Here is a 27,769-nt window from a genome sequence, read left to right on the forward strand (position 1 = left end):
GAAGGAAACAAAATGGATTTAAATATGATGTAAATCACTAGAGCAAGGCTTCACCTAACCAAATGTATGTAATCCACATAACAATCCTATCCAAGTTCTTAAGTTTTAATCTAGAGACGGTGATTATTTCCTAAAGTAATTAACCAAGCTTTGGTCTAGTCAAGATTAATCCTATTTCACATACAATTACCCTAGCTTTGGTCTAGTCAAGAATAAAAGTATAATGAAAGCATTAAGCTCTTTGAAATAACCCCAAAGTTAAGTCGTCAAACTAAACCCTGAAAAACCGCACCGCATAGACACAGGTCTAAACTATGTATTCCCATTAATTATCTTAGTGTCGGTCAACCAAAATAATTAATTGTAATTTAGCTAAATATTGATCAGGTATCTAACTAGGAAATTAAGCTCCATAGTTTAATTCTCTATTTAATAAATTATGAACTTGAAATTGGATTGCAAGTAAATCATCTACTTCGATTAAGATCCGCCATAGCTCTAGCTATGGAGGAGTTAGTTCATGGTAGATGGAAAGAAAACAAGCAATTTAATAGAAAACAAACTAGAAAACATAATTAAAGAAAAGAAAAGAAAAGATGAAGGAGAATAAACTTTGAAATAAAACTAGAATTAGTTACAAATGTAGAAAGAGAATGAATAAAAAGAAAACTATAAAAAGTCTAAAAGAGAGAGCTAAGAGAGTGTGGTGAGGCCTGTTCCATTGTTCCAGGTCTGATTTCATGCTTCCCAATGTAGGTATTTATAGTTGCACATGCCTTCATGCATTCATTGTAACATCCAACTTTAATTCTATTAAAGAGAAGATTAATGGAGGATTGAATTATTTGCTCTAACTTCATAACTTTGATGTAGTTAAAAAGAAGATTAATGAAGAGTTGAATTCATCTTTGTAACTTATTAACTTTCATAGAATTAAAGAGAGCATTAATTAGTGTAACTCCTTCTTGAGCATTCAAAAGACTCTTCAAATAGTCATAACATTCCTTGGATGGTTATTGAGGAATTTATGACAATAAAGACTTATTTAAAGGATCATGGATTCTTCATTCTTGAACTGCTACGAGGTCGTGACTGGAGGGAGTTTTGACTGGGCAACTTTATTTACTTCAGTAATGATTCCATAATTGCATTTTTGCCTCAAATAATACCTAAAAACGTATGGAATAAGCATTATTTCTTAAAACACAAAACTAAACATAAAACAATTATAAAATATTAAAAACTATCTTAAAATGTATGATTACTACAATTAAAATATATTAAAAACTATATGAAAATGCAAGATAACAACAGGCCTCACCACACTCTCTTAGCTCTCTCTTTTAGACTTTTTATAGTTTTCTTTTTATTCATTCTCTTTCTACATTTGTAACTAATTCTAGTTTTATTTCAAAGTTTATTCTCCTTCATCTTTTCTTTTCTTTTCTTTAATTATGTTTTCTAGTTTGTTTTCTATTAAATTGCTTGTTTTCTTTCCATCTACCATGAACTAACTCCTCCATAGTTAGAGCTATGGCGGATCTTAATCGAAGTAGATGATTTACTTGCAATCCAATTTCAAGTTCATAATTTATTAAATAGGGAATTAAACTATGGAGCTTAATTTCCTAGTTAGATACCTGATCAATATTTAGCTAAATTACAATTAATTATTTTGGTTGACCGACACTAAGATAATTAATGGAAATACATAGTTTAGACCTGTGTCTATGCGGTGCGGTTTTTCAGGGTTTAGTTTGACGACTTAACTTTGGGGTTATTTCAAAGAGCTTAATGCTTTCATTATACTTTTATTCTTGACTAGACCAAAGCTAGGGTAATTGTATGTGAAATAGGATTAATCTTGACTAGACCGAAGCTTGGTTAATTACTTTAGGAAATAATCACCGTCTCTAGATTAAAACTTAAGAACTTGGATAGGATTGTTATGTGGATTACATACATTTGGTTAGGTGAAGCCTTGCTCTAGTGATTTACATCATATTTAAATCCATTTTGTTTCCTTCTTTGTTTACTTTATTTAGTTGTTTTAAATTCATTAGTTTAGTATCTCAAACAATTCAAGTTTTGATTGCTTAGATAATAGAAATTCACAAAAATCAATAGCTATAAACACAATCCTCGTGGGAACGATACTCTACTTACTATTTATTACTTGATAACGATAGGGTGCACTTGCCCTTAGTTTTTGCACGATACACATTTCGTCCATCAAGTTTTTGATCAGCCAGTAAAGAAAGGAAAAGCTGCTGCTGAACAACAAGCTGAGGAAACAGCTCCAAAGCAAAGCAAAAGGACAAAGGCTCTAGCTGCCCGCAAAAGGAAAGCTTTTGGGAGTCCTTCGAAGAAGGCTGAGCCTATGACTAAGAAGCAGAAGTCAGCTGCTCATTCAGGTCAGGAAAGACCTAAGTCAGCTGAAAAGAGGAGCAGGCAAGATGAGCCTGAAACAGAAGAGCATCCCCTGAAGAAGAATAAGTCTTCAAAGCTGACCCCTATTGATGCTATCCCTACTGACATCGTTGTGCCTGGTGATTCTCACTACACACAGTGTCAAGGAACTACTGCTGAGCAACAGCAAGAAGATGATGTGCAACTGGATGATCAGTTCATTGCACAAGTTGAGGAAGAGTTAGATGGCAATGATGAAGAAGATGATGAACAAGGAGAAAAACACAGTGATGATACTGACTCCGAGGAGACAGCTAGTGAGGTTGAAGCTGAGCCAACCAATACTGAGTTGGCTGCTGGAGATGAACAAGAACCTGACCAACCCAATGTTGATCAAGAACAAGAACAAGCTGACCAGCTTAATGCTGATCAAGAAGAAACTTCTCCCTCTCACTCAGGAGAGTCTATCCAAGCTGACACTCCTCCTCACAGAAGAAGATTAGTTAAGGCAAGTCAGAAGTCTGTCTTTGACCTTCCTGTTCAAAAACCAACTGTCCCTGACCTCGTTATCCAGAAGCCGACCAAAGACCCTTCTACACTCAAGCTGAAATTTATCAGAAAACAAACATCTTCTACTCCATCGGCTTCTCTTGAAAAGCAAGCCTCTGTTTCTTCACCAAAGGAACACGCCGACTTAAATGCTTCCGCCAACTCTACAAGCCAAATGGAGCAAATTCCCGTTAATGCTGTTATTGTGCTGACTCAGGACATTCCTGCTCCAGTCAGCACAGACAGCATTCAGATTACTTCTTCTCCAATCAACACTTCTGTCGATCAATCAGCTCTACCCGAGACTCAAGTGCAGATTGAAAACACACTTCCAGTCACTGACCATGTTATTCCTCTGACTCCTCTTCCAACCGGTCATACTGAGGAGACTAGGCAAGTTCATGAAGGCTCTCTCAGCTACTTGCATGCCACCGAGTCTGGTAAAAGAATCATCGACTCGGTGCAAACATTAATTAAAGACCTTCATCAAACCACTCCACCTGCTGCTGGGTCTTCTACTGTTGAGACAACTCAGCTCTCCTAAGTAACTCAGCTTCTCAATGAAGTTAAGGGATTCAAGGATTTGCTGAGTGTCATAGTCTCCATTCAAGCACAGCAACCTAAGCAGGATTCCATCACAAAGCTGGCTGAGCTCCAGCTGACAATAGTTCAACATCTCAACGATCTTCAAGGTCAAGTTCAAACCTTGTCAGCTGTGAACACGTGATATGCAACTTCTGATGAAGTTAAAATTCTCTTTGCTCAGCTTCACACTGAGCAAATCAAGATCAACGAGCAGATGGTCTCCTATTCTCAATGCTCAGTGGAGCAAATTGGAGAGGCTGTTCGATTACTGAACTTGAACAAACAAGAGATGGACACTGACGCCATGAAGCAAAATGAGATATTGTCTATCACCAAACAAGCTTTCAACCATGTACGTCACAACAACATTCAGTGTCAATACTATGACACAGCCTTGCTGAAGACATTTCATCAAGTCGTTGCTGGTCTGTCAGATGCACTTACCTGGATAGGTAAAAGTCAAGCTTTCATCGTACGCATGATCAGCGCTGCTGAACTCAATATACCCACAGAGGTCTCAGATAATGGAGTTGCTATCTTTAACGGCGTCAATGAAAGCGCCGATAGACTTAAGGAGCTGTCCACAGAACTGACCAGAGCCGTCTTAACCGACGCCTTTAGGATTCCTCCTCCCGATGCTGACAAAACGGGGGAGAAAGAACAAGCTAGAACACAGCATGAGCTTAGTCAGTCTAGGCAAAAGAAAAAGAAATAGATATATGCTAAGTGTGTAGTCTCTATGTGTGTAGTCTCTATGTTTTTCTTTTGCCTTTTGCTGTATACGCTGACTACCTCTATTAATATCAATACTTGCATCTTTTTATCCAAAACCTGAGTTATGAGTTATCATATACAATGCTGAGTATTAAGTTATTATGTATCTTCAATTACATCAACTATGGTTAATGCTTATAAAACTTATTGATTGTATCCAATGCTGATAATATGTTTGACATTGACTTGTATGTTTATAAAACATTGTCTTATAAGAATCATTGAACAACAAATTACTCAGTGCCCTCTGAATGTTAAAACTTCCACTTAAACACTGAGTAAAATAGAATATGTTCCATGAGCTGACCTATATCTGAAAACTGACCTTAGACTTACTCGATTAAACCTTTAAATGTTTAAGAGTAAAACTAAGTCAGTAGCTCAACCCTGACGGGGGAGTTTGCTAAGTTATATTAGGTCAACTATCATGGGGGAGCTCAATACTGAGTTCTTCGCTGAATAGTTTTGCCAACATCAAAATGGGGGAGTTTGTTGAAACACCTTTCCATATAATCTTGATTTGACAAAATTGTTTAAGTATAATTAAAAAATATTCTAAACACACTAAGTTTAAATGCTTTGATTTATTCTACTAATGTGTTTGTTCAATGTTGAGTTAAATTGTTTATAAGACACAAAGATTAAAAGGCCCAAAGTCCAATACGGAAGTCAAAGCCCAAGTCAAACAGTTTAAGGCAACTCGGCCCGCGTATGTCAAAACGTTGTCGTTATGTACAAAACGCAGCTCAGCGGAAGAAGGATCTAGAAGACCTTCGTGGAACAACTTCGGGACGAAGCTGCTGAGTTGATTCGACAAAGAGTACAAGACAGCAGCTGGCCAAGAACAACTTCCAGAAAAAGTGTTTCCACTTTGGGTAAAGTTCAGAAGACACAGAATGCTGTCTAGTTGACCTTACCATAAATGGAGAGACAGTCTGCCGAGCTGACCAAAAGCTGACCGAGGACAAAAGATACTCAAATCTGATTGGCCGAGAGCTCTGAGCAAGACAGGATGACAACGACAGGAAGCCGTTTCCCTCCAACGGTTATTTCGAAATTCGAAATGACCGATGCCTCAGACGTCTCTATAAATAGAGCCCTTCAGTTGCTTCATCACACACAGAACTTGATCAAGCCATTATGCTGACCAAAATTCTACGCAAAGTTCTGCAAGAAAAATCAAAGCAATCTTACACTAAATTTCATATCTTTTGTGTAAAAGTCTAGAGTGATTATTCAATCATCTAAGGTGTCTTAGCAATCGTTGTTTAGGACAAACACTTATCATTTCTAGAGATTAGAAAGGAGAGGCTGAGTACTCGGTTATAGTACTCAGCGAGAGATTAGGATTGAGTAGAGGTATAGAGGAAGGTACTCTTGTTATACTCAGTTTCTAAGATTGTAAAAGGTTTGATGCTTTACCGTTAAAGAGCTCAGTAAAGAATTCGAAATCTCGGAACGTGTTCCGGGGACAGGACGTAGGCTTGGAGGCCGAACCTGGATAAATCTGCTGAGTAACATATTTCTAACCTTAAACTCCTTTATATATTTATTGCTTGCTTAAACAAAAATTGACCAAGTAAAGAGGTCAAGCTGAGTTGTGCGCATTGAATATCTGAGCTCAGGAATAGACTCTAAGTGCTATCTCCCGACTCAAGTAAAGAAACTGACCTAGTCACCAGTTGACTAAGCCAGTATCTTGCTATTCACTCAGCGCCGCTGTTAAAACCTTTTTCTCACGAAAAAGAAGTCTGCCTAACAAAAATTTTTAAATAGTTCCTAACCCCCCCTTGGAACTATACTTGTAACATTATAAGGGACCAACACCTTTTTCACGCAAATCATCCGCCATCCCACCATCTTTTGCCAAGGAGTCTCCGACATCCGTCCCCTCAGAACCCGCCTGCGCGTTTGGGGATGGGAGCTTCTTTTCTGATGTCTCCTTAGGGCGGTCAATCTCTTCATCCAGATTGATAAGAGACTTAACGTCTTCACCAACATTCCTTTTCATCTCGGTTAAGACCTGCCCGTAGATGAAATTGCGAGGATTCTCCATCGTGTCGTATCTCTTTACCTCCTTGCCGTTGGGAACGCATAGCTTCAGATTGACAAAACCCAATTTTGGGTAGCTGATCTTGATGACAACCATGATCTGCTCGCCACAATAAAATGCTCGACTACCACATAGGACATCCGAATTCTTAAGTTCAGCCTGGGCAGCTTTCAGATCATTTATGGCCACCGTAAGCTTATCTTCCAGCTCCTTTATCTTGACGTCCTTGCTTTTGTTGAGAGCCACCGCTGCAGCAATATTAGATTTGGCCTTGGAAACTTTAGCCTCCAGACTCTTTATTGTTGCCTTATCAGCAACACTCTAGATGACGTCCGCCTCCAGAGTGCAGATATGAGTATACGCCTGCCAAATAAGGAAAACTAAGAGTAAAAGGATGAAATAGAGGAGAAAATTAAAGTTAAAACATAAAAACTTACCGCAAGGAGCTTCTTCTTCCCCATCTTAGCATGGTTGGTCCCTGGGTACTTCGCCTTCACCTTTTGGACTGTGCAGAGCCGCCCAAAGGCCTCATTAAGGTCATTCATAATGGCCTCGCTTTCGACAGCAGCCCTATCGCCGTGTTTGGTGAGCCAATACCCACCAAGATCCGGCTTCTCCAGCTGAAGAAAGAAAAACGAGTTAAAATCTGCAAAAGTTGGAGTAACACAATGAATGAGTAAAAATCTTACCCCTCCGAGGTTAGACTGAAACCAGCCCACCTTTGGCTTCCCAGTATTGGTGGCAGCCGCCATCAACTTAACCCCCCCAGCGGGAGCGGTTTTGGCCTTCTTATCAGCCTTGGGCTCAGCCTCCTCGCGAGGGCGTTTTCCCTCCTTCTTTTCAGCAGCCGCCATGTCGGCCTTCTTCTTGGCCTCCAAATCGTTCACCCGCCTGCGATGCTCTGCAATGGCAACATCAGCGCCAGACATCTCCCTGCCAAGGGAACAAAAAGAAAAGTCAAATTACAAAAAAAAAGATAAAGTTGAGTACCTTCAATAAACTGGGAATAGGTCTTATAGACTATTAAAGCCCCTTGACACCGGACCAAAGGAACACCATCCGCTACGAACTCAAGGGCTTAGGCATATGACCAAAAATCTGTATTGACAGGCCTTAAATCCTCGCTACCCTCTCTTCGGCAGGTGTAAGAGTGATAAACTCCCTAGCCATATGACGGGGTTATAGCACCAAACAGACGGAAAGCTTAAAGATACGCCCTCCGACAACTTAACAAAAAATACTTCTCGCTCCAGTTGTGGACATTGGACATTTTCTCGCAGAAAGGCGAGTAGCCTTTCAGCTTAGAAAATGTCAAATATCCTCAATCTTTCGCTTAGTTGGCGTATGGAGGGACCTAAAGACGCGAGGAGCTAGGACCACTCCCAGATAAGCATCCAACACTAAATCTAGCCAGCCGTTTGGGTGAAGTTGGCAGATAGGAACACCAAAATAATCTAAAATCTCCCCAATTAAATATAATTTCTTATTTCTTTTAAATTTTTAATTTACTATAAATTATTCGAATATTTAATACATATTATTTTTAAAAATATATAAAAAAAATGGGAAACATGAAAGATGGAAAATAACACGAAAAATAGAAAAAACATTAAAAACGAAAAAATAATAAAAAAATAAAAAACGAAAAAAATATTAAAAAATGAAAACCTAAAAAAATATGGAAAACATGAAAACGTGAAAAAACGTAAAAAAAACACATGAAAACGTGAAAACACAAAAGTGGAAAAATGCAAAATTCGCGAAATGGAAAAAAGATGTTAAAAACAGGAAACATGAAAAAAGTGGAAAAAAACGAAAATCGCAAAACTTGAAAAAAGCGAAAAACACGAAAACGTGAAAAACACAAAAACATGAAAAACATTTTTAATGTTAAAAACATGAAAATGTGAAAAAACATTAAAAACATAAAAATGTGAAAAAATGCGTTCATAACGTTTTCCATATTTTTGTGTTTTTGGCGCGTTTGTTCATAGTTTTGTATTTTTCGCGTTTATCACGTTTTTGTGTTATTCAAGTTATTGTTTTTTTTTTTGCGTTTTTTCATGCTTTTGTTTTGCGGCTTTTCCCTCTTTTTTTTTTTTTGCATTTTCATGTTTTTTCGCATTTTGTTACTTTTTCATGTTATTCATATTTTTCATGTTTTTCGTGTTTTTTACGTTTTCTCATGTTTTCGTGCTTTATTTGCGTTTTTCACATTTTCGTATTTTCACTTTCTGTCACGTTTTTATGTTTTAGCATTTTCATGTTTTGTCACGTTTTTGTGTTTTTCATTTTTTTCGTAATTTTCACGTTTTGTCACTTTTTTGTGTTATTTTTGTTTTTTGTGTTTTTTGTATGTTTGCATTTTTTCGTGTTTTTCGCGTTTATTCACGTTTTCATGTTTTTCGTATTTTGTAACGTTTTCGAGTTATTCACGTTTTTCGTGTTTCATATTTTTCGCATTTTTACATTTTTTTGCGCTTTCCCCATTTTTCCATTTTTCACCATTTTTAAGATATAAATTATGAATTTGTCAAAATTTATAGGATTTGGAAAATTAGATAGGCAGAAGATTAAATATTTAATGGAGGGTGCTTTTGTAAATTATAAAAATATAGTTTGAGGAATAGCTATTCCTAAGTTAAAACGAAGAATGACTATTCCACAAAAACAAGGAATATGAATTTTTTTTAACTAAATGTGAGAATAGCCATTCTTTAGGAATAGCTAATATATTCTCTCTATTCCGCGAATCAAACGAGCCCAAATAGCTAGTTAAATCAGCTAAAAAAAAAGTAACAATCTAACCGCTAATGTAATAAGCTAACTTCTAAACTCTAAACACTATTTGCAAACATGGTCTTACTCAATTTAACTAGCTTTTAGTTATCTTTAACACCGATCTGACATCGAGTTAAGTTATACATCAACGTTCTCTGAGCTCATTTTGTAAGTATTTTAATTGTCAAGCTTAGTAGAAGCTTTCAATATCATTTGAATTCAATGTTTACATCTTTGTAGTTTTGTTTAATTAATTTTCATCCACTATGAGATTAATTATGAATTTAGTTATTTCCATTCTTTGAACGCAATCCTCAAATTGAAAGTAAAAACAAAGTATTTTACTTTTTCAAATTTTTAATGAAACTACTCATTTCTTAGACAATTTAATTTAGTTTTATCCCTTCCAAACTTTGATACAAAAATCTTTAGTGCTTACATTAGCACATTTTTTATTTATTTCAAAAAGCCATAAACAATACCTTATCCCTTTTTTCTCTGAAAAGAGAGATAAGTGTAAATTTACAATTTAAATAAAATCTTTAAAACAAAGTAGGCTAAAACGAAAATTAATACAAAATAGTTGGCAAAGGAATGTAAAAGCAGATAGATGAGGGGCACGATAGCAAAAACATCGAGGAGAAAAAAGAAAGAGGTGAACCACATACTCCACAGTGGTTGTATAATATACTGCAGAAAACCAGGAGAGAAAATGCAATAATCATTAATCAGTAGAAACAGAACGAATCCTCGAGATTCAAAGAGAGGGGTATCGGATTTCCAGTTCTGTTATTTCTGGGGTTTCGGTGGGAGAGAGTAAAATCACAGTATAGAAGATGTCAGACCTAGATAGGCAAATAGAGCAGCTAAAGAAATGCGAGCCCTTGAAGGAATCGGAAGTGAAAGCTCTTTGTCTCAAAGCCATGGAAATCCTCGTCGAAGAGAGCAATGTCCAACGCGTCGATGCCCCTGTAACTGTTAGTATCAATTTTAATTAAATACACAAAATTTTAGCTTCTTTTTTGGGCATATTTATTTGCTTTAACTGCTTTCATTTCAGTGGCAAGTAGCTATTTCTTTTGCTAGTTGCTAATAGGTCCAACAAATTTACTCTATTGCAGCAATATATGGGGCTTTTGGCGATACACTGTGATTAGGGTTTTTAAACATACTTCTGATTTTCTCCTTGGATTTTGCATTTGGCTTGTGTTTAGAAGATTTTAGCTGAAAATAGAGTGGATTGAGTATTAGTTTCCAATAAGGTTCCGAACTTAGTATAGTTTGGAGTTTTTTTTGACTTCTAAATTCCAGAAATAATTGAGATTTGAGTGGCATGTACCTGCATGGGCGTAATTTGTGTTTTGTTTACTGTTATGTGCCTTTGCTATGATACCTGGACGGACCCCAGTGAACTTCTGGTACTGATCCCTTTATGTTTCTCCTTTTATTTTATAATGAATTAGTATACATTTAGGGTATTGTACGTTCTAAGCTGATGTAATGGAGCTTTACACTTTACAGCATTGATGTGCAGCTTGCTGCGAGCTTGCATGTTATAATTCTGATTATGAATCAAGGCCTGGATAATTTGTGTGAAATCGTTGAATTAGAAACTTAATGTTAAAACGATGTAATTGCCCGAGTGATCTTTCAACTGTCTAAGATGCTCCGTAAAAATTTACTTTTAAAGGTGTACAAATTTAATTGAATAGTTCGCTATTTCTAAATCCAGCATATTTACAACATTCTGCTGAGAATTGGTGTAAATACAGATGTATCTAGTTTTATTGAGTGACAATTACATAATTCTGTTCTAGACTTCAAATGAATTCGAGTTTTTAATGCTGTTCCTTTTCTATTTAATACTGTTCCTTTCCATATATAGTGCCTTTTTCAGCGAGTTGAACTATGACATCTTTGTAAAATCCTTATCATATTCACACTTGCTGTTGTTTGGAAAATTTTACATATTACACAAATGTAGTCCCTTTGATCAGTGGCGGAACTAAGCCGGGGCGGGAGCCCGGGTCGCCGCTGGAAATCGGTGGAAATTTTATTTTCCAGCTCCCTGTGTAGGCTGTGTTGATGCCGGTGAATGGTTTCGTCAAAATAGGAGGGAGAGTTTGCAATTAGGTTTATTAGGTTGAAGATGAACGATGGAATTGTTTTATTATTATTTTTTAAAACAACATAAAACGGCGCTGTTTCTATTAAAGTGAAAACTCATATAATAAATCCCAATTCCAATTCCCTCTCCACGTTATTTAAGTGAGTCAATGGAAGCTGTGAAGAAAAAAGTGAGTCAAAGAAGCAATAATATTCTGAAATGAAAACCATTTGTATTTTTTAAGCCTATATACATTCTTAGCTCCTAATTTTGTCCAAAAAATTTAATTCTCCCTCTATAATTTGAAAGCGTTCAATTTATCCTCTAAATTTATTTAAAGTGATGTATATATCAATCCCCAAAAATCCACGTGACGGAGAATTGAGAGATTTTAGACAAGTTGAAGTGCGTGTACTTTAAATAAATTAATTCAAGGTGCTAATAGATCATTGTAAGTTCAACATTTTTACTACTATCCTAATTCTGCCCATGCCTCAACGTTATAAAAGTACGCATAATCACATGATTTAATTGTCGCTCATTCTTTATTCAAGCAACGCTAGTACAAGTGTCCACATGTAATATTAATTGCATACTTTTAGATATAATTATATTTTTTTTATTGACGTTAGAAAAAAATTGTTATGAAAATTTTAAGCCCGGCTCATCCGGGGTTCTGGTTCCGCCGCTGCCTTTGATACTTGGTGTTTCGTGTGCATTATATAAGGTGCCAATAGCCACCTGAAGTTATTTCTTTACTCTGTTCTTCTTTGAAATTATACGATATGTTGATAGAATTTTTTTTTTTGGGCATAGATATGTGGAGATATCCATGGGCAGTTTTATGACATGAAAGAACTCTTCAGGGTTGGAGGGGATTGCCCAAAGACTAATTACTTGTTTCTTGGAGATTTTGTTGACCGAGGATTTTACTCTGTCGAAACTTTTTTGCTTCTTTTAGCCCTCAAGGTAAAATTTTCCTAAATGGAAATTATGTTGTTTCTTCCCTCAATCCTCTCTCTCTCTCTCTCTCTCTCTCTCTCTCTCTCTCTCTCAGTTGTCTTTTCTTTCGTTTATTCATGATTGAGCTGGTTCTTTTACTTGGTCACTGCATACCAGCTATTTTATGGTTTCATTGTCTGTGCCACTGTCTAATGAGACTCCCTAGAAATTAGCATCTACTTCACTCATTCATTTACTGTTATGCTGTATGAAGCTAGTGGTACGTAAACATGCATTTGTTTACTGCTTCCTACATTTCATAAAGTCATTGTAAAGCATTGTGCCAACTGATAGTAAAGGAGGATATGGAAATTGAAGCCCTTGAGCATGTTAAATTCCTACTTTTATTGTTTAGGCATTTTGGGAAGTCCTACGAAGCTTATATGGTGGTAGGTTAGGAAGTTTAAATGGGATGTTGGGAATTGAAATTAGTGAAAGATAGTTTGAAGCTACCTTGAATGAAAAAAGCCAGTACATAAATGACTTTGAAACAAATGACATAGAGCATATCAACATAATTTAGGGAAGACAAACAACAGAACCACTCTATGCTTGATCAGTTAGGACGAAGAACAAGTGACTACATGGGAAGTACTATTTTTCTAGAACATGACATGCTTTGGAGTTTAAGATGATTCACATAAAATGTTGTATTGATACAAAGCTTATGAAAGATATCTGTTACTTAATGTCAAATATAAGATTAACCAAATAAATGAACTTCTAACGACTGGAAGATGCATCAATTAAAAAAGAATGAGAACTACTCAACTGCAAATCTGCATGAGTTATTATGTTAGTATAAGTCTGTTCTCCATGCTGGCTCATCATTGTAACCTTTGTTTGACAGTTGGGAAAGATGCAAATTTCTGTGACTTTGATTTATCTTAGTTCAGATAATTGGAATTACAGTGTGCTAGGAGCTAGTTCTAAACTTCTTTCATGCTTGTTTTCATTTTCTCAGTGCCTAACATTCAAAAACCATTCAAAAGGTCACTTTTGCCTATACTTTCTAAATTTAGAAAACAACCATCTATAGATTAATTATTCAGTACATGAACCTGTTCATCGAGTTATTGATGTTTTCTTCATTTATTCTGCCACTCCATTTTTATTTTATTACCATAAGGTCTACAGTAACAATTTGCGTTCATCAGGTGAGATATCCAGATCGGATAACTCTCATTAGAGGGAATCATGAGAGCCGTCAGATAACACAGGTTCTTACTTTTATACTGGTTTTCCTGTTAACTTTCTACCTGTTAAAGATATTGATTATGGTGCTCTTTCTTTACAGGTTTATGGATTCTACGATGAGTGCCTGCGTAAATATGGCTCTGTTAATGTTTGGAGATACTGCACAGATATATTTGATTACTTAAGGTATGACAATAATGAATATAGGAAACAGAGGGCGCCAGTGATATTTCAATTGAATGGTGGAAAGACTTTTGTTTCACTGTCAATTTTGTGACTGATGATTGGACGTAGGCTTCTCTTGTATACCATATTTAATTGAATCATCTTAGGGGGCGTTTGTTTTGGGGGTTTTAGGAAAGGATAAGGGAAAGGGAATTCCCTTTGTTGGTGTTTGTTTTATTAATTCAATCATTCCCATTTCCTTTACCTTTTTTAGTTTTGGGTTTACTTCTAAATCGTTTAATCTCATTCCCCAACCCCCTAAGGTTTTATATTCCCTTTCCCCTCTTTTACTAACTTGAACTTCTACCCTCCTTATAAAATTCTACTTTACTCTCTATTTTACTTTTTACTTTTTATTTTGGTCCATATACTTATTTATTTTTACATTTTTATCCTTGGATTAGTTTCACTTTTGATCCTTGTACTTATATATTTATAATTTTTCTCCTCAAAATATATTTTTGACTAAATTTTCCTTTTTGATTTTTGTTTTGATCTTTGTACTTATTTATTTTTACTTTTTTAGCTTGAAAAATAATTTTGATAATTTTTTTTCTTTTATCATATTATTCAGTTTTAATATTTATTTTTAATAAAATATATATTTTTTCTTTTTAAAATAGAATGTTTATGCATTTTCTTGATTAATTTTATTTCAGTTTCCCCAGTTTCATCATCTTTTAATTTTAATGGTCAAATTAATTGATTTTAATTCTTATATTTTATTAATAGAGACATGTATGTATATAAATTGTTGTTAAAAACACAACTCTGGTTTATTACCTCATTTGAACCAAACAACCACATAGGGAATTATATAATTCCCTTTGTGGAACCGAAACAAACATATAAGGGAATTCAGGGTCATTCCATTCCTTTATCCTTGTTTCCCTCTATTGATTCCATTCTGTTACTCTTGCGAGAACCAAATGCCCCCTTACATCTTGTTTGTAATCAACTAACTTTAGTTCATTCATGTGAACTCACTTGTTGCTTCTGTAAGGTTGAAAAATGGTTCTCTAACTAGTAAACTTTTTCTAGATGTAATCATTTCTAGTTGATGTGGATGGTACTTTAGTATGGTTTAGGACGTGGAGCTTCTGGGGTCCATAAGTTAGAATTTGAGTGTAGTTTGTGATTCGCTCATCACATATTAATGTACTTTTAGCATAGTGTTCTACTATCAAAGTGGCTGGTGGCTGATGCACCACTATTTTTCCTTGTATAATGTTTTATCGTAGTTTTTTGGAAATTTACCGTTGAACAGATGCTGCTTGCCTAGTGCAGAACTAAATGTTGCTGCAATTTTTTATGTTGCATCACTAATGCCAATAAGGCTGTCTATTGTTCACTCAACATTCTAGTAATTTTTTTTTTTTTTTTCTTTTTTTTTTTTTTTTTCTGTTCCCCTTTGCCTTGTAAGTTGCATCCTTCAAAGCCTTCCACTTATAGATTTTTTATGCTGGTTCATTACAGTTTGTCTGCTCTGATTGAGAACCGCATTTTTAGTGTTCATGGCGGTCTATCTCCCGCTATATCAACATTAGATCAGGTTAAAGAATCCATCCTCATTATTCATTTGTTTATGTAAAATAGTAAGTGGGATAGTTCTTATTTCCTAATAAGACCTTTTTTGCCAGATTCGAACAATTGACAGAAAGCAAGAAGTACCTCATGATGGTGCCATGTGTGATCTTCTCTGGTCAGATCCTGAAGATATTGTGGATGGTTGGGGTTTGAGTCCACGAGGTGCTGGTTTTTTGTTTGGTGGCAGTGTGGTCACTCCTTTCAACCATGCGAATAATATTGATTATATATGCCGTGCTCATCAATTGGTTATGGAAGGATACAAATGGATGTTCAATAACCAAATAGTTACTGTCTGGTCGGCTCCAAACTACTGTTATAGGTAATATAATAATTACCTCTCTCTCCTTATAGTTGTTTCAGATTAATTGTTTTATTGGATTTGCTGCAGATGCGGTAATGTGGCTGCAATCTTGGAGTTGGATGAGAACCTGAACAAAAAGTTTCGAGTTTTTGATGCAGCTCCACAGGTATGTGAACATGAATATGATACATGGAAACTGATTTTAAACTTTGTAAAATGAATGCTAGCTTGAGGCATATATAATCATATTCTAAGTAGCGGTAGACCTAGGATGAAATCATAGTTATTAAAGGTGCATGGCGCACTAAGGCGCTAGGGGTCCTAGAGCCTTGGCGCATGGCGCACGGCGATGGCGCGTGCCTTGTCATAGCGAGTGACAAGGCGCGCTTATAAAAACAAAAATTATAAAACTATAAAACTAACATAAAAATACAATGAATACTAAATCATGACAATATTAAGCATAAATAAGTTTTAAAATGCAAAATAAACCCCGTGTTTTGTTCTACTAAACTTCTTCCTCTTATAATAAGATTTTGTCGTTGCCTCTTCTAATTAATTCAAATGTATAATCTCTATCTTCCATTTTAATATTTGTTTTTTTTTTCCTCATTATGGACCCTTCAGAACACTTGTTCCATATATGTAACTGTAAAAAAAACCTATAAAACTGCCCCTAACTCACCAAGGCGCACCTTAGTGCGCCTTTGGCAACTGGGCGCAAAATGGCGCGCCATGGCGCTAAGGCCTGTGCCTGGTGCGCCATGCGCCATAGGCGCGCCTCTAATAACTATGGATGAAATGGTACAAATTTACCCAACTCTTTGGTTATTTTATGCATACTGTGGCTGGATATTGTACAAGTTGATCTAACAATTGAATAACATGGAGCTGTTAAGTATTCTGGCTATAATATTTTTATAGCGTCTAAAAGGTGAAGATGAAATGCAGGAAGCAAGAGGCACACCAGCCAAAAAACCTGCACCGGATTACTTCTTATGATATGAGTGAAGCCTTTCATCATAGATACAAATTGAATTAATGGCAAAGATAAGAAGTAGAGCCTGTTGAAGAAAATCAGGAGCAAATCCAGAATGAATAGGATAGGAAGGTTGCAATGCAAGTGATGAACCCAGGACGGGACAGGACAGGAAGAGATTGGTTTTGATAAGAAGATTGGATTGGGGTTAGATTTCTTGTATTCTTCTCACTTCCACACAGCCATATTTTTGTTTTGTTATGTGTAATAGAATTGTATATCATTGAAATATAGGACAGAAAATCCTTTACTCAAACTTGGGTAGAGAATGAGATAGTGAAGTGAGTCATGTAAAAGTTTAGTTTGATTTGCCCTGCCTTGGGAAGGGGAGAAACAGAAAGATAGAATAGATGTTAGGAAATCGTAAAGAGTGGTTTTCTTTTCTGTTTTTTCATTTGGAAAATAAAAAGTTTTTTCTTTGTTTTTGTTTTTATTATTATTATTATCTTTTCATCTGTTGTTGGAGCGATATGTTCAAACATGCTTACTTGTGGTCTTATGGAGGGAGCTCTTGAGAACAATGACCTTTATATTGAGAGTTGAGCCTGTTTGGTTCAGCTGTTTGCTGTTGTTATTAGCTGTTCGTTATTGAAAGCAGCCAGTTTGGTCAGCTATTAATTGTTGCTGTTTGCAGGTAGTTAGCTATTTGTTATTTGCTGATTGTTACCTATTTTAATTCTTGGAATTTTCTAATTTAAGGTTATCAATGCTCAACATTGATAGTTTTAATCTAAAAGTTCTTAATTTTGCTAACGCGAGCACCGCAGTCCCATGTCAGCAGCAAAAAAAAAAAAAACCATAAACATCCATTTGTAAATTAACGAAATCATAGAGTTATATTGGAATTTTTCCAATAAAAAATACAATCTAAATTAATAAAAATAATTTAAATAACTAAATAAAAACTAAAGAATACTTTTTTTTATTAAATTGGTCAAAATCTTAATCGTTCGGTAATAATTTGAAATATGAATAATATTAAAGAATAAATATATTTGAAAAATTAGAAAGATAATTTTGTTAGCATTAAGTATATATAAACAATTTAAAAACAAAACTTCTATTGGAGAGCTTTTCATAAAAATTTCAAAAACATTACAATTTCTTTCTTTTTCTCTGCTATTTAGAGTGAAACATAATACGCTGAAAAACTGAAATAGATTTGTCAATGGGGCAGGTTATACCCATATTCATTGAGTCCTGCCCCATTAGGATTGGGGAATTCCCAATACCCATTTTTATAGGGTTATGGGAAGGAAAATTATCCCCATTCTTAAGGATGGATTGGGGACAATAATAGTTATTCTGTTCCATGAGGACCCCAATCCGTTACCATTAGAGTTACTCGTAGAGATATCCATTAAAATATAATATTGATGTTAGCCATATTTTATATTATATGTCATATATATTAAATATTAATATAATTTGCAAAAAATATTCATTCTAAAAATGCAATTATATCCTATAGTCTATAATAAAATTACAATTTTCATATATTTCAATTGAATTCTAAATAATTAAAATTTGATAATTCATAATCCCTTATTCTAATAAAAATTTCAATTCCGATAATGTGTCAAAGTTTTTAATAATGTTTTGTTGTTAGTTAAGAATGATTTCTTTATTTTATTTTATTTTTTTAATAAATTGTATTTGGTAAATTGTATATATTTGATATTAGTTTAGAAAAAATTACAAAATGGGGGCCGATATCATATGGGGATCCGTATTACTCATTGGTACAGGACAACCCTAAATTTATCCTCATTTTTCTCAATGGGGCGCGGATGGGGAATCCCCATTACAAATGGGGATGGAGATGGAATTGCTCGTCCCATCTTCAACCCGCGTCATTGACAAGTTTAGATGTGAAACGTTGTTGTTGTATAAATTTAACTAAATGCTAATTTTTCTCGCGGTTTAGAATGAAACACTAAACGTTTTTTTGAAAAGCTGAAACGAATGCTAGTATGAAAAGTTGAAATAAATACCTCTTAAAGGTTTTCAAAGTTTTCTATTTTCGCTAGTATTCTCAAAATGTCATAAATGTTATTTTGTTTCTATAAAATCACTTAACTTTGATTTTTTACATATGTAAGTGCCACGAGATATGGTATATATATTTTTGAATCAAAAGAATAAATGAATTAATGACCCTTATTGGCAAGATTGTAATATAATCGGAGTAACAAAACTGGGTAAAGAATTAAAAAATAAAGGACAAGTATTAAAACGAGTTGATTTAGCGATTGCATGAACCACCCCATTAACTTGTCGCCGGATCCATTTAACTGAGTAAAGCTTCCTGCATCTTGAGATTGTATCACCAAATTCAGATGCATCAATAGCCGTGGTATCGATTGCATCTACCACTTGAAGATAACCCATTGATATTCTGAGATTGCATCCACAACATTCCCCTTAACAATACCTCTGCCTCACACTCCCGTATCGGCGGACAACAAGTCATCTTCTCTGATCTTCCTCCGACAAACTGACCATTGGAATCGCCAACAACAGCCAGTCAACTTCAGAAAAAACCGCAGTAAAAACCTAACCTAATCCAAGTAATGTCTTCCCTCATCCTCATGTCTTCCCTCATCCTGATACATGATAATTTTTTTAACTCAGTAAAAAACCTAACCTAATCCAAGTAATGTCTTCCCTCATCATCTCCTTTGCATATTATCGTGAATCCCCTTCTCTTTCCTCATCCATCTTCCAAACTTCCATTAGAAATTATTAAATTAGAGTCCATTAATAGAGTATTTCTAATTTCCCCTGAATCAGAGAGTTAAAGGGGATAATAATAATAAGTAATATTAATAAAAAGATGAGAATTTGTATATTAACTGAGTAACAGTGAATGACCAAAGGTACATATCACCTAGAGTTGAAATCCTCTAGAGTTTGGTGGAGTTTGGTGCATCTCAACCATTAATTATAAAATGAATGGATGAGATTTGATTGATCAATAAATGACTAATTAAGGGACGTTAGGTGTTACTACCCTTCCTATTTCCCCTAGTTTCATCTCTCATCTTCTCTTAGAAGATAGGATTGGGGTTAGCTTCCCTAGGCTAATTCTTGGGTAGTTTGTTGTTATTCGTTTTTCTTTTCCTTTTCTACCAAAAAAAAAATAAAAAATAAATGACTAATTAAATATTAAAATTTATCAATCAAATCTCAACCATTAATGTTGCAATTAATGGTTGAGATTACAAATCCACCAACTTTAGAGGCTTTTCAACTCTATAGGATCTCTACACATGACGAAAGTATACTAAAGTTAAGGTTAACGCCACGTGTATGTGAATTCTATTAGGGTAAATTATAAAAATGGTCAAATTGGAGGTCCATTTATATAGGGTATTGCTATACACTGTAACTTTTTTTTCATCCACCGCACCCTTTCGATATTTATGCCATTCTTATTTTATTTTTTTCAAAAACTCAAATTTTTTTTTTCTCTCTTTCTCTCCCAAGCCTAAAAACCCGAATTTGACGAAAATGGACCCGAGTATTTCCGAAGACCATGATTTCGAACACGAAGTAATCTTACGATATAAATTTAAATTAAAAATTCGTTTTTTTTAAATTTTGAATTTTTTTTAAGGAATAAGCCTAAACGGATGCGCCGCTCCTTCCACCATCAGGTGGAACGAGCACGGAACCCAGTTCCACCTTACGATGGAACGGGTGCGCCACTCGTTCCACCTGATGGTGGAACGAGTGCGCCATCGTGGAAAGCATGGCCGACGCCGTTGCCACCACGGTGGAACGAACAGTTCGTCCCATGGTGGCAACGGCGTCAGAGTTCCGTTTAGGCAAAAAAAAAAAAAAAAACGGGTTCCGCCTCCGATTTCGGAGGCGGAACCCGTGATTTCGGACATGTTTTTTTTAAAAAAACTTATCGGAAGATTCATTAAGCCTTTTCCCATTCCTTCCTTTGGCGGCATGTCGTTTTAGGTCGAGTTTTATGAAAAGTTTCAAAAGCTAAAGAGGATTTGAGAGTTTTTGGTTATTGGTTTGAAATTGTGAGGAGGGCATAAATGTCAAAAGGGTGCGGTGGAAAGTATAACCTTTGCGGTATATAGCAGTTCACTTTATATATTTAACCCATTTACTCAACTGATTTTGTGTGACTTTCCCATAATACCCTCAATATTTATGCGCGTCTGTCTCCCTTCCGTCTGACTTTGCAAGTTCGATCTTATGCGAAGCTAATGTTTGAGTTTACTTGATGAATTTAATTAGCATATGTGAAGTCTGGATGTGTTTTGAAGCTAATTCGCGAAGTGGTATATAACAAAAAATGCCAAACAACAATAGATTCTAACATTAAAATCATAACATTATCAAAATTTACAACAAGATTGTCACAATAAACTCCTAACAAATCACTTCATAATACATAGGCTCATATTCAATACCGATTGATGAATGTGTCTCACGGTACAGAACAAGATTGCCACAATAAACTCCTAACAAATCACTTCATTATACATAGGCTCCTATTCAATACTGATGGATGGATGTGTCTCACGGTACAGAACAAGATTGCCACAATAAACTCCTAACAAATCACTTCATTATACATAGACTATTATTCACCACTGATGGATGGATGTCTCACGATACATAAACTCTTATTCACCATAGGGATGGACGTGTCCCACGGTGTAAGCTCTTATTCACGACCGATAGTTGGAAGTCCAGACCTTTCGGAATGGATGTCTCATGGCACCCTAACACGCCGGCTTCCAGGAATAAATATTATGTATTCAACCACCTTCAGAAAAATTTAATCATGTTAGTCAGAAAAAAGGAAGATTTGGCTTCGTGAAACGATGATTCGCTAAGTATGCGAACATAAATGTGCAAGGAAGAGGGTGATTTTACTTAGCGAAACAATGATTTCGCGACGTTTGCGAGGAGGAATGTGACGCTCAGACTTCGCGAAACGATGATTTCGCGGAGTCTGCGAGGAGAAATGTGATGCTTTGACTTCGCGAAACGATGATTTCGCGGAGTCTGCGAGAGAAATTTATCGAATTACCTCGCAAACTTCGCGTAATCATCATTTCGCGAAGTGGAATCGATAAATTTCTCCTCACAGACCTCGCGAAAACCGCATATGCTAAATGGATTTATGGGAAAAGCGCAGAAAAAACAGTATATACTTACATTTTTCGACGAGACTAACATGATAAACTGGGAAAAATGATGAAAACAACGTAGTTACACCATTTCTTCGATGGTCATAAGAAGAAAGAAACCAAGAAATGAGCAGGAAATGGAAGATGAAGAACCATGACTTCATTTTCTAGGATTAGGAAGTTGCAGAATCAAGAGAGGAAGAAGAGAAATACATTGTGATTTGAAGAAATGATGCAGATTTTATGCAATTTAAAGGAAGATAGGAAGATCAAAAGTCTTGGAATCATTAATGGAGGAGCTGCCAACCGTTTCGCGCAACCAAGGAGAAAAGGGGAGAGACCGTTCGTGTTTGGGAAAGTGGAAAAGTTAGGGGTATTATAGGAAAGTCATACAAAATCAGTCTAGATATGTAGTAGGTTGAGTAAATGGGTTAAATATGTAAATAGACCTCCCATTTAACCTATTTTTTGTAATTTTCTCATTCTATTATCAACTAGGATTCCTAATCCTATTCTAATCACGATTATTAAAACCTATATAAATGCATTGATTTTCAAACGTTTGATTACATTATATTTTTGAAAAAATTCTTTGTCAGACCATCATCCGACGAGTAAAGATACGATGTCGTCTTCACGACAGCGGGTCTCCAAATTCCATCAGGTTATACTCATTACCAATAATTAAATTCTTAATTGCTAAAATTCATTAATTATCGTTTGATTAAGTAATTAATCCTTTTATCCAACCATAGAATGTTGTGGTCTCCGTGCCCTTAAAAACATGCTAATGAATACTAATTAATTAAGGAGACGACAAAATGTTCACGATGTCGTCGAAGTAAAAGGAGCTTTTTATTTATTTTATTATTTTATGGTAATCTGAAAACGACGTATTAGCCCGAAACACACTTCTTCTCAGTTGTCGTATTTAGGCCCCCCATCCTCCCACTTTTTAAACGACAGCGTTTTACTTCTGCTCATCAAAATCCTATTTTCCCCTTCTTTCTCTTGCGCCAGAGTCTTATTGAATTCAAACAAATTTTGGGTCGTGTCTTGTCTCCTCTTTGTTTCTTTCCTTCTCTTCAATTGCCACCGGATCTCAATTCCTAACCGCTATTACTTGATTTCTATCCGGTTTGTTATTACTCCATGTGAATTTTATTCGATGCATTGTGAATCTTTAATTTGATTGTGATCGTGCTTGTGCTGAATTTTGCTAAATATTCAGGTTTTTTGCGCTAATTATTGCTTGTTTTGCGTTTGATGATGTCCTTTTATGATCAACAAGAAGAATTTTAATGTTTTATCTGTTTTCATATGCAAGCGGTGGACATCGGTCCGATTTTAGGGTTTTTGCAATTTTAATTATTTAGGTGGTTCATGTTCTGATCGATTCGATGCTTTTTTTTAGATAGTTAAGGGGTCTGGGTTTCTCTTCTTGGTTTTATATTGGTGAAGGTTCTATTTTTTTTTAATCATTATAGCTTAGTTTCTAAGTTTGTTTATTAGTTATTTACATTGAAAGATTGGAACGTTAATTTTAATTACAACTAGCTGTTGATCAAGCTTGATTATCTATCTAGGTAAAGATGGCATCTTCCTCAGACCCATGGATGAAGGAATATAATGAAGCAGTAAAGCTTGCAGATGATATCAATGCCATGATTGGAGAACGGAGTTCGTTTCCTGCATCAGGACCTGAAACACAGCGTCATGCATCTGCTATTCGAAGGAAGATCACGATTTTGGGGACTAGGCTTGATAGCTTGCAGTCCCTTTTGACAAAACTTCCTGGGAAGCAGCAATTGTATGTTATTTCTATACTCTATTATTATTCTATTTCCTTATTTTTCCTATCAACTACTTATTTTTCTTATCCATCAAGTTTATGTTTAGTCCCAATTTTGAGTTGCACCTTTCTATTCTCCTTTACTTGCCTGCATATATATGTTGGAACTCATGCTACTATATAGCGATATAAGGATGGCTGGCTGTGTTGTGTATATAAGATACAGTGATTCATTTAGAAAGCTCCTTTCTCAAATTTTTTTTTTTTTTTCTTTTTTCACTTGAACCAGCTGATTCCCTTTGTTTTCTTTTGCTCTGTTCCACCCATAGACACTAATTGGACATGGCCAAACTCCCTGAAACTTATATTTGAAGGGCATTGTCTCATCCTATTTGCATGAAATATAGACAATTGTTTGAGTTTTTGAATGAATTTCTGTGTCTTAATTATAATCACCAAGGTGTATGTTTGAAGGAAAAAATTGTAATCTGAGTACTAGTGTTCTATTATATACATATGGCTAACTTACGTTTTAGATTGTAAAAGAAAAATAGTAGTTATTTGAAAAGTGGAAGGAGTTACAATGTTCCAATATTTATAGTCTAAAGGATTTTTTTCATTCATTATGTTGCTAAATTTGAGGGCGAGCCTTGGCGCAACGGTAAAACGTTGTTGTCGTGTGACCGAAGGTCACGGGTTCGAGTCTTAGGAGCAGCCTCTTGCCAAAAAACTTGGCAAGGGAAGGCTTGCCCCCAGTACACCCTTGTGGTGGGACCCCTCCCCGGACCCTCGCTTAGCGGGGACGCGTAATGCATCGGGCCGCCCTTTTTTTTTTTTTTTTTATGTTGCTAAATTTGCATACCACTTCATGATCTGTTTACTGAACCACTATTTTTGTATGGATCAAAATTACTAACTGCACATGCAATGCTCTTGAAAATCATTAATTTACTAATTCAAGTATCTGAAGTTTTTTCTTTTAATCTGTTCTGCCTTTTTTGATACACAGATCAGAGAAAGAGATGAACCGTCGTAAGGATATGGCTGCAAATTTGAAAGCAAAAGTAACGCAAATGGCTTCCACGCTGAATATGTCAAACTTTGCCAACAGGGATAGTTTATTTGGTCCAGAAATAAAGTCAGCTAATGCGGTGCAAAGAACTGAGGGTCTGGACAACCAGGGTGTTGTTGGTCTTCAAAGACAAATTATGAAAGGCAAGCTGCTATTACTTGTTTATGACAGTTTTCATGTATTGTTATGTATCCATTCCCTTGCAATGTTCAATTTCTTAAATGTTTTTCCTTTGAAGCAGAGCAAGATGAGGGTCTTGAGAAGTTGGAGGAGACAGTCATTAGTACAAAACATATTGCCTTGGCAGTGAATGAGGAACTTGATCTTCACACTAGACTTATTGTACGTTTTTTCTTTTCAACTGAATTGTTTGCTTACTTTCCTTTTTCCTTCTATCTTTGCATATCACTACTGCAAATGCTGTAAGCTATAATATTATTCCTCTCTCACTTTGCAGGATGACTTGGACCAGCATGTTGATGTTACCGACTCACGCTTGCGGGTAACAATCTTACCTTGATATCTATAATAGTATAATGCCATTTTGCCTTATATTTGATATTCACAATAAGAGTATGCATGGAAATAAATTTGGCAAGAAAAAATCACTGGGACCCTGAGAAAAGATGCGAGGAAAACTGAGTGTTTATGGTTCGTTAGGAAATTTGGATTGGTTCTGATCTTTGTCAATGCTTTCTGTGCTTTCAAATTCAAATTAAAATTGAGGCATAGATTTGCTATTTTTTTTGGTTGATATTAACATGAACTTAGGTGAAGCTATAGGATGACTGGTCATGGTTCTCATCATTATAACTACATATTGAACCCCTATCAATTTGAAAATTCGAATGCAGTTTGATGGGTCCATTGCCTTTTCTTATAGTGGTCGCATCTAAAGTTCATAGTTATGAGTTATATAAAAAAACCTCATTGTTACAAAGTATAATAATTTGTTGTGCTTTCAATGGATCTGCCTAAGGAAGTATAATAATTTGGTGCTTCTTAGGCAGATTCATTGAAAGCACACCAAATTATTATACTTTGTAACTATGAGGTATGAGGTTTTTTTTTATATAACTCATAACTATGAATTTTAGATGCCGACTATAAGACAAGGCAATGGACCCATCAAACTGCATTCGATTTTCAAATTGATAAGGGTTCAATATGTAGTTATAATGATGAGAACCCTGACCAGAACTTACATTCAAACTTCAATGTGTAGTAAATTGCTTATTACAGAACTTACATTCAAACTTCACATTACCTCCCTTTTTTTCGAGAAGTCTATCCGTTACTCTAACATGATTCCATAGAGGGGAGTTAACTTTAGAAGATTTTGAAGTATTTTCTCCCATAGCAGAAGAAGCTGCACTTGCAGAAGAAGAAGCCATGACTAAATAATCTAGTCTGAAATGAAAACAATAACAACTCAGAAACCTATTATAATTTGTATCATAAACCTATATACAGAAACATATAGGTTCATAAACTTGTAGAACTTGTATCATAAACCTACTGTATCTCTATATCATAAACCTATTCTAATATAATTTGTATCATAAACCTATGTAATACAAGTTCATAAATCATAACCCAATTAAATCTAGATGGAAGACTTATATAGAAAAGACTTATCCAGAAACTCCGCCCCCGGGAAGAGTCTGTGCTTCATAGAGTGTAATCCATATATCGTTCAAAACAGTATTACATTTGAGAACTTGCTAAAGAATACAACTAATGAGAGTTGATTATCTACCTGACACTAGGGCCTACATGATTGTTTTATAACTTACTTTGTTTTACGAGAATTACAATATACAATGATCATGAACAGTGATGTTTTATGGACCATATAAGATTTAACAAGCTCTATATCTGGATCCTCAATCCTGGATACTAACAGCTTTGGTGGAGATATACACTGCAATGCCTACTACTTGACGAGAGGATGTCACGTATTTGTGATCCACATTTAGTTAGAACATAGAAGAAGTGATTATCTTGATTGAGTGTTAATTAATGTAGTTTCTGTCTTCTGTGCATATGCTCTTCGTGTTGACATCTGAATCATACATCTAAATATGTATTATGTTTGTCTTCCTACAACAGAGAGTGCAGAAGAATTTGGCGGTCTTGAATAAGCGCACCAAAGGCGGTTGCTCGTGCTTGTGCATGCTTTTAGCAGTTGTTGGGATTGTGATTCTGGTTGTCATCATATATTTACTGGTTAAATATTTGTGACATTATGAATAGAAAACTCGCCTATTTTTCGTATTTTTCGTCGTCGTTTTGGCGTGTCATATTGTGTGATTGGCCTTTGTGAGTTGGCTCATGTTGTGTTTGTATTTTCCTGTTTTTTCCTTCATCTGCTTTCTTTTTGAGTCAAGTGATAATGCTGAGTTGGGAAGCAATTGTGTAAAGTATAATTATTATCAAAGTAATCTGCACCCTTAACTATTGAACACTTTAAACATATTTAAAATTAAATGCATCTAATTTACACAACTTGACGTTGAATCGAGATAGTACGAAACATAGGTGAGAACTTAAGAGGCTATTCCATTTGCTGACATTGTTTTGAACTTGTTGGTGGATATCATAATTTATTCTATTTTCTGAGAATCCATTGCAATAACTATAAATATTAAGGAAAAAAAAACTAGTACCTTCATGATTTGTTAAATAGGTACCTGTGGAATTTTGCTTTGTTAAAACAAGGATTTCAAAATTAAAATGAGCGTTTACAATTCTGAAAATTGAAAAATTGAAAAATTTAATGATATTCTAACCAATTTTAATTCTTCAGTGTTTTAATTTTGTTCGTTTAGGGGTTTTTGGTGATGGGAGAGAAAGTGAATGGTTAAAGAGAGTTTTAAAAATGATGTTTTTGGAAAATAAAAAATTTAAAATTTTCTATTTTGAGGTTGTTAATATAATTTTTATATATAGTGTCAAACTAAAAAATCATCGTTTTTAGCAAAACGAAAATCTTTTGATTTTTGTTTGGACGAAAGAAGCTCTACAACTATCTATTTGACTAAATGCGAAAGCAGGTTTTTTTTTTTTTTTGAACTTTATCCAACTATTAATGTGTACTATCTACATTTAATCTGAAAATGGATTGGTTT

General features: G+C 35.1%; 2 protein-coding genes across 2 annotated transcripts; both read left to right on the top strand.

The window, feature by feature from the left end:
- The first annotated feature begins 9,809 nt into the window (after nucleotides 1-9,809).
- Nucleotides 9,810-17,037, top strand: LOC136219138 (serine/threonine-protein phosphatase PP-X isozyme 2). The gene is made up of 8 exons (XM_066006402.1): nucleotides 9,810-10,128; nucleotides 12,075-12,227; nucleotides 13,418-13,480; nucleotides 13,558-13,643; nucleotides 15,159-15,234; nucleotides 15,323-15,591; nucleotides 15,661-15,739; nucleotides 16,525-17,037. The coding sequence occupies exons 1-8, from the start codon at nucleotides 9,988-9,990 to the stop codon at nucleotides 16,573-16,575; spliced, it is 918 nt and encodes a 305-aa protein (XP_065862474.1). The 5' UTR covers nucleotides 9,810-9,987; the 3' UTR covers nucleotides 16,576-17,037.
- Nucleotides 17,038-22,753: 5,716 nt separating this feature from the next.
- LOC136219139 (syntaxin-52-like) lies at nucleotides 22,754-27,112 on the top strand. The gene is made up of 6 exons (XM_066006403.1): nucleotides 22,754-22,911; nucleotides 23,361-23,584; nucleotides 24,576-24,781; nucleotides 24,880-24,980; nucleotides 25,096-25,140; nucleotides 26,751-27,112. The coding sequence occupies exons 2-6, from the start codon at nucleotides 23,367-23,369 to the stop codon at nucleotides 26,880-26,882; spliced, it is 702 nt and encodes a 233-aa protein (XP_065862475.1). The 5' UTR covers nucleotides 22,754-22,911; nucleotides 23,361-23,366; the 3' UTR covers nucleotides 26,883-27,112.
- The last annotated feature ends 657 nt before the right edge of the window (nucleotides 27,113-27,769 follow it).

This window comes from Euphorbia lathyris, chromosome 2 (genome assembly GCF_963576675.1).
Source record: "Euphorbia lathyris chromosome 2, ddEupLath1.1, whole genome shotgun sequence".
NCBI lineage: Eukaryota > Viridiplantae > Streptophyta > Magnoliopsida > Malpighiales > Euphorbiaceae > Euphorbia > Euphorbia lathyris.

Coding starts and splice junctions, on each gene's coding strand:
- LOC136219139 (XM_066006403.1), top strand. CDS start 23,367: ATGGCATCTTCCTCAGACCCATGGATGAAGGAATATAATGAAGCAGTA. Junction 23,585..24,575: donor CTTCCTGGGAAGCAGCAATT/GTATGTTATTTC, acceptor TTTGATACACAG/ATCAGAGAAAGAGATGAACC. Junction 24,981..25,095: donor ATCTTCACACTAGACTTATT/GTACGTTTTTTC, acceptor CTCACTTTGCAG/GATGACTTGGACCAGCATGT.
- LOC136219138 (XM_066006402.1), top strand. CDS start 9,988: ATGTCAGACCTAGATAGGCAAATAGAGCAGCTAAAGAAATGCGAGCCC. Junction 12,228..13,417: donor TGCTTCTTTTAGCCCTCAAG/GTAAAATTTTCC, acceptor TGCGTTCATCAG/GTGAGATATCCAGATCGGAT. Junction 15,235..15,322: donor CTATATCAACATTAGATCAG/GTTAAAGAATCC, acceptor CTTTTTTGCCAG/ATTCGAACAATTGACAGAAA.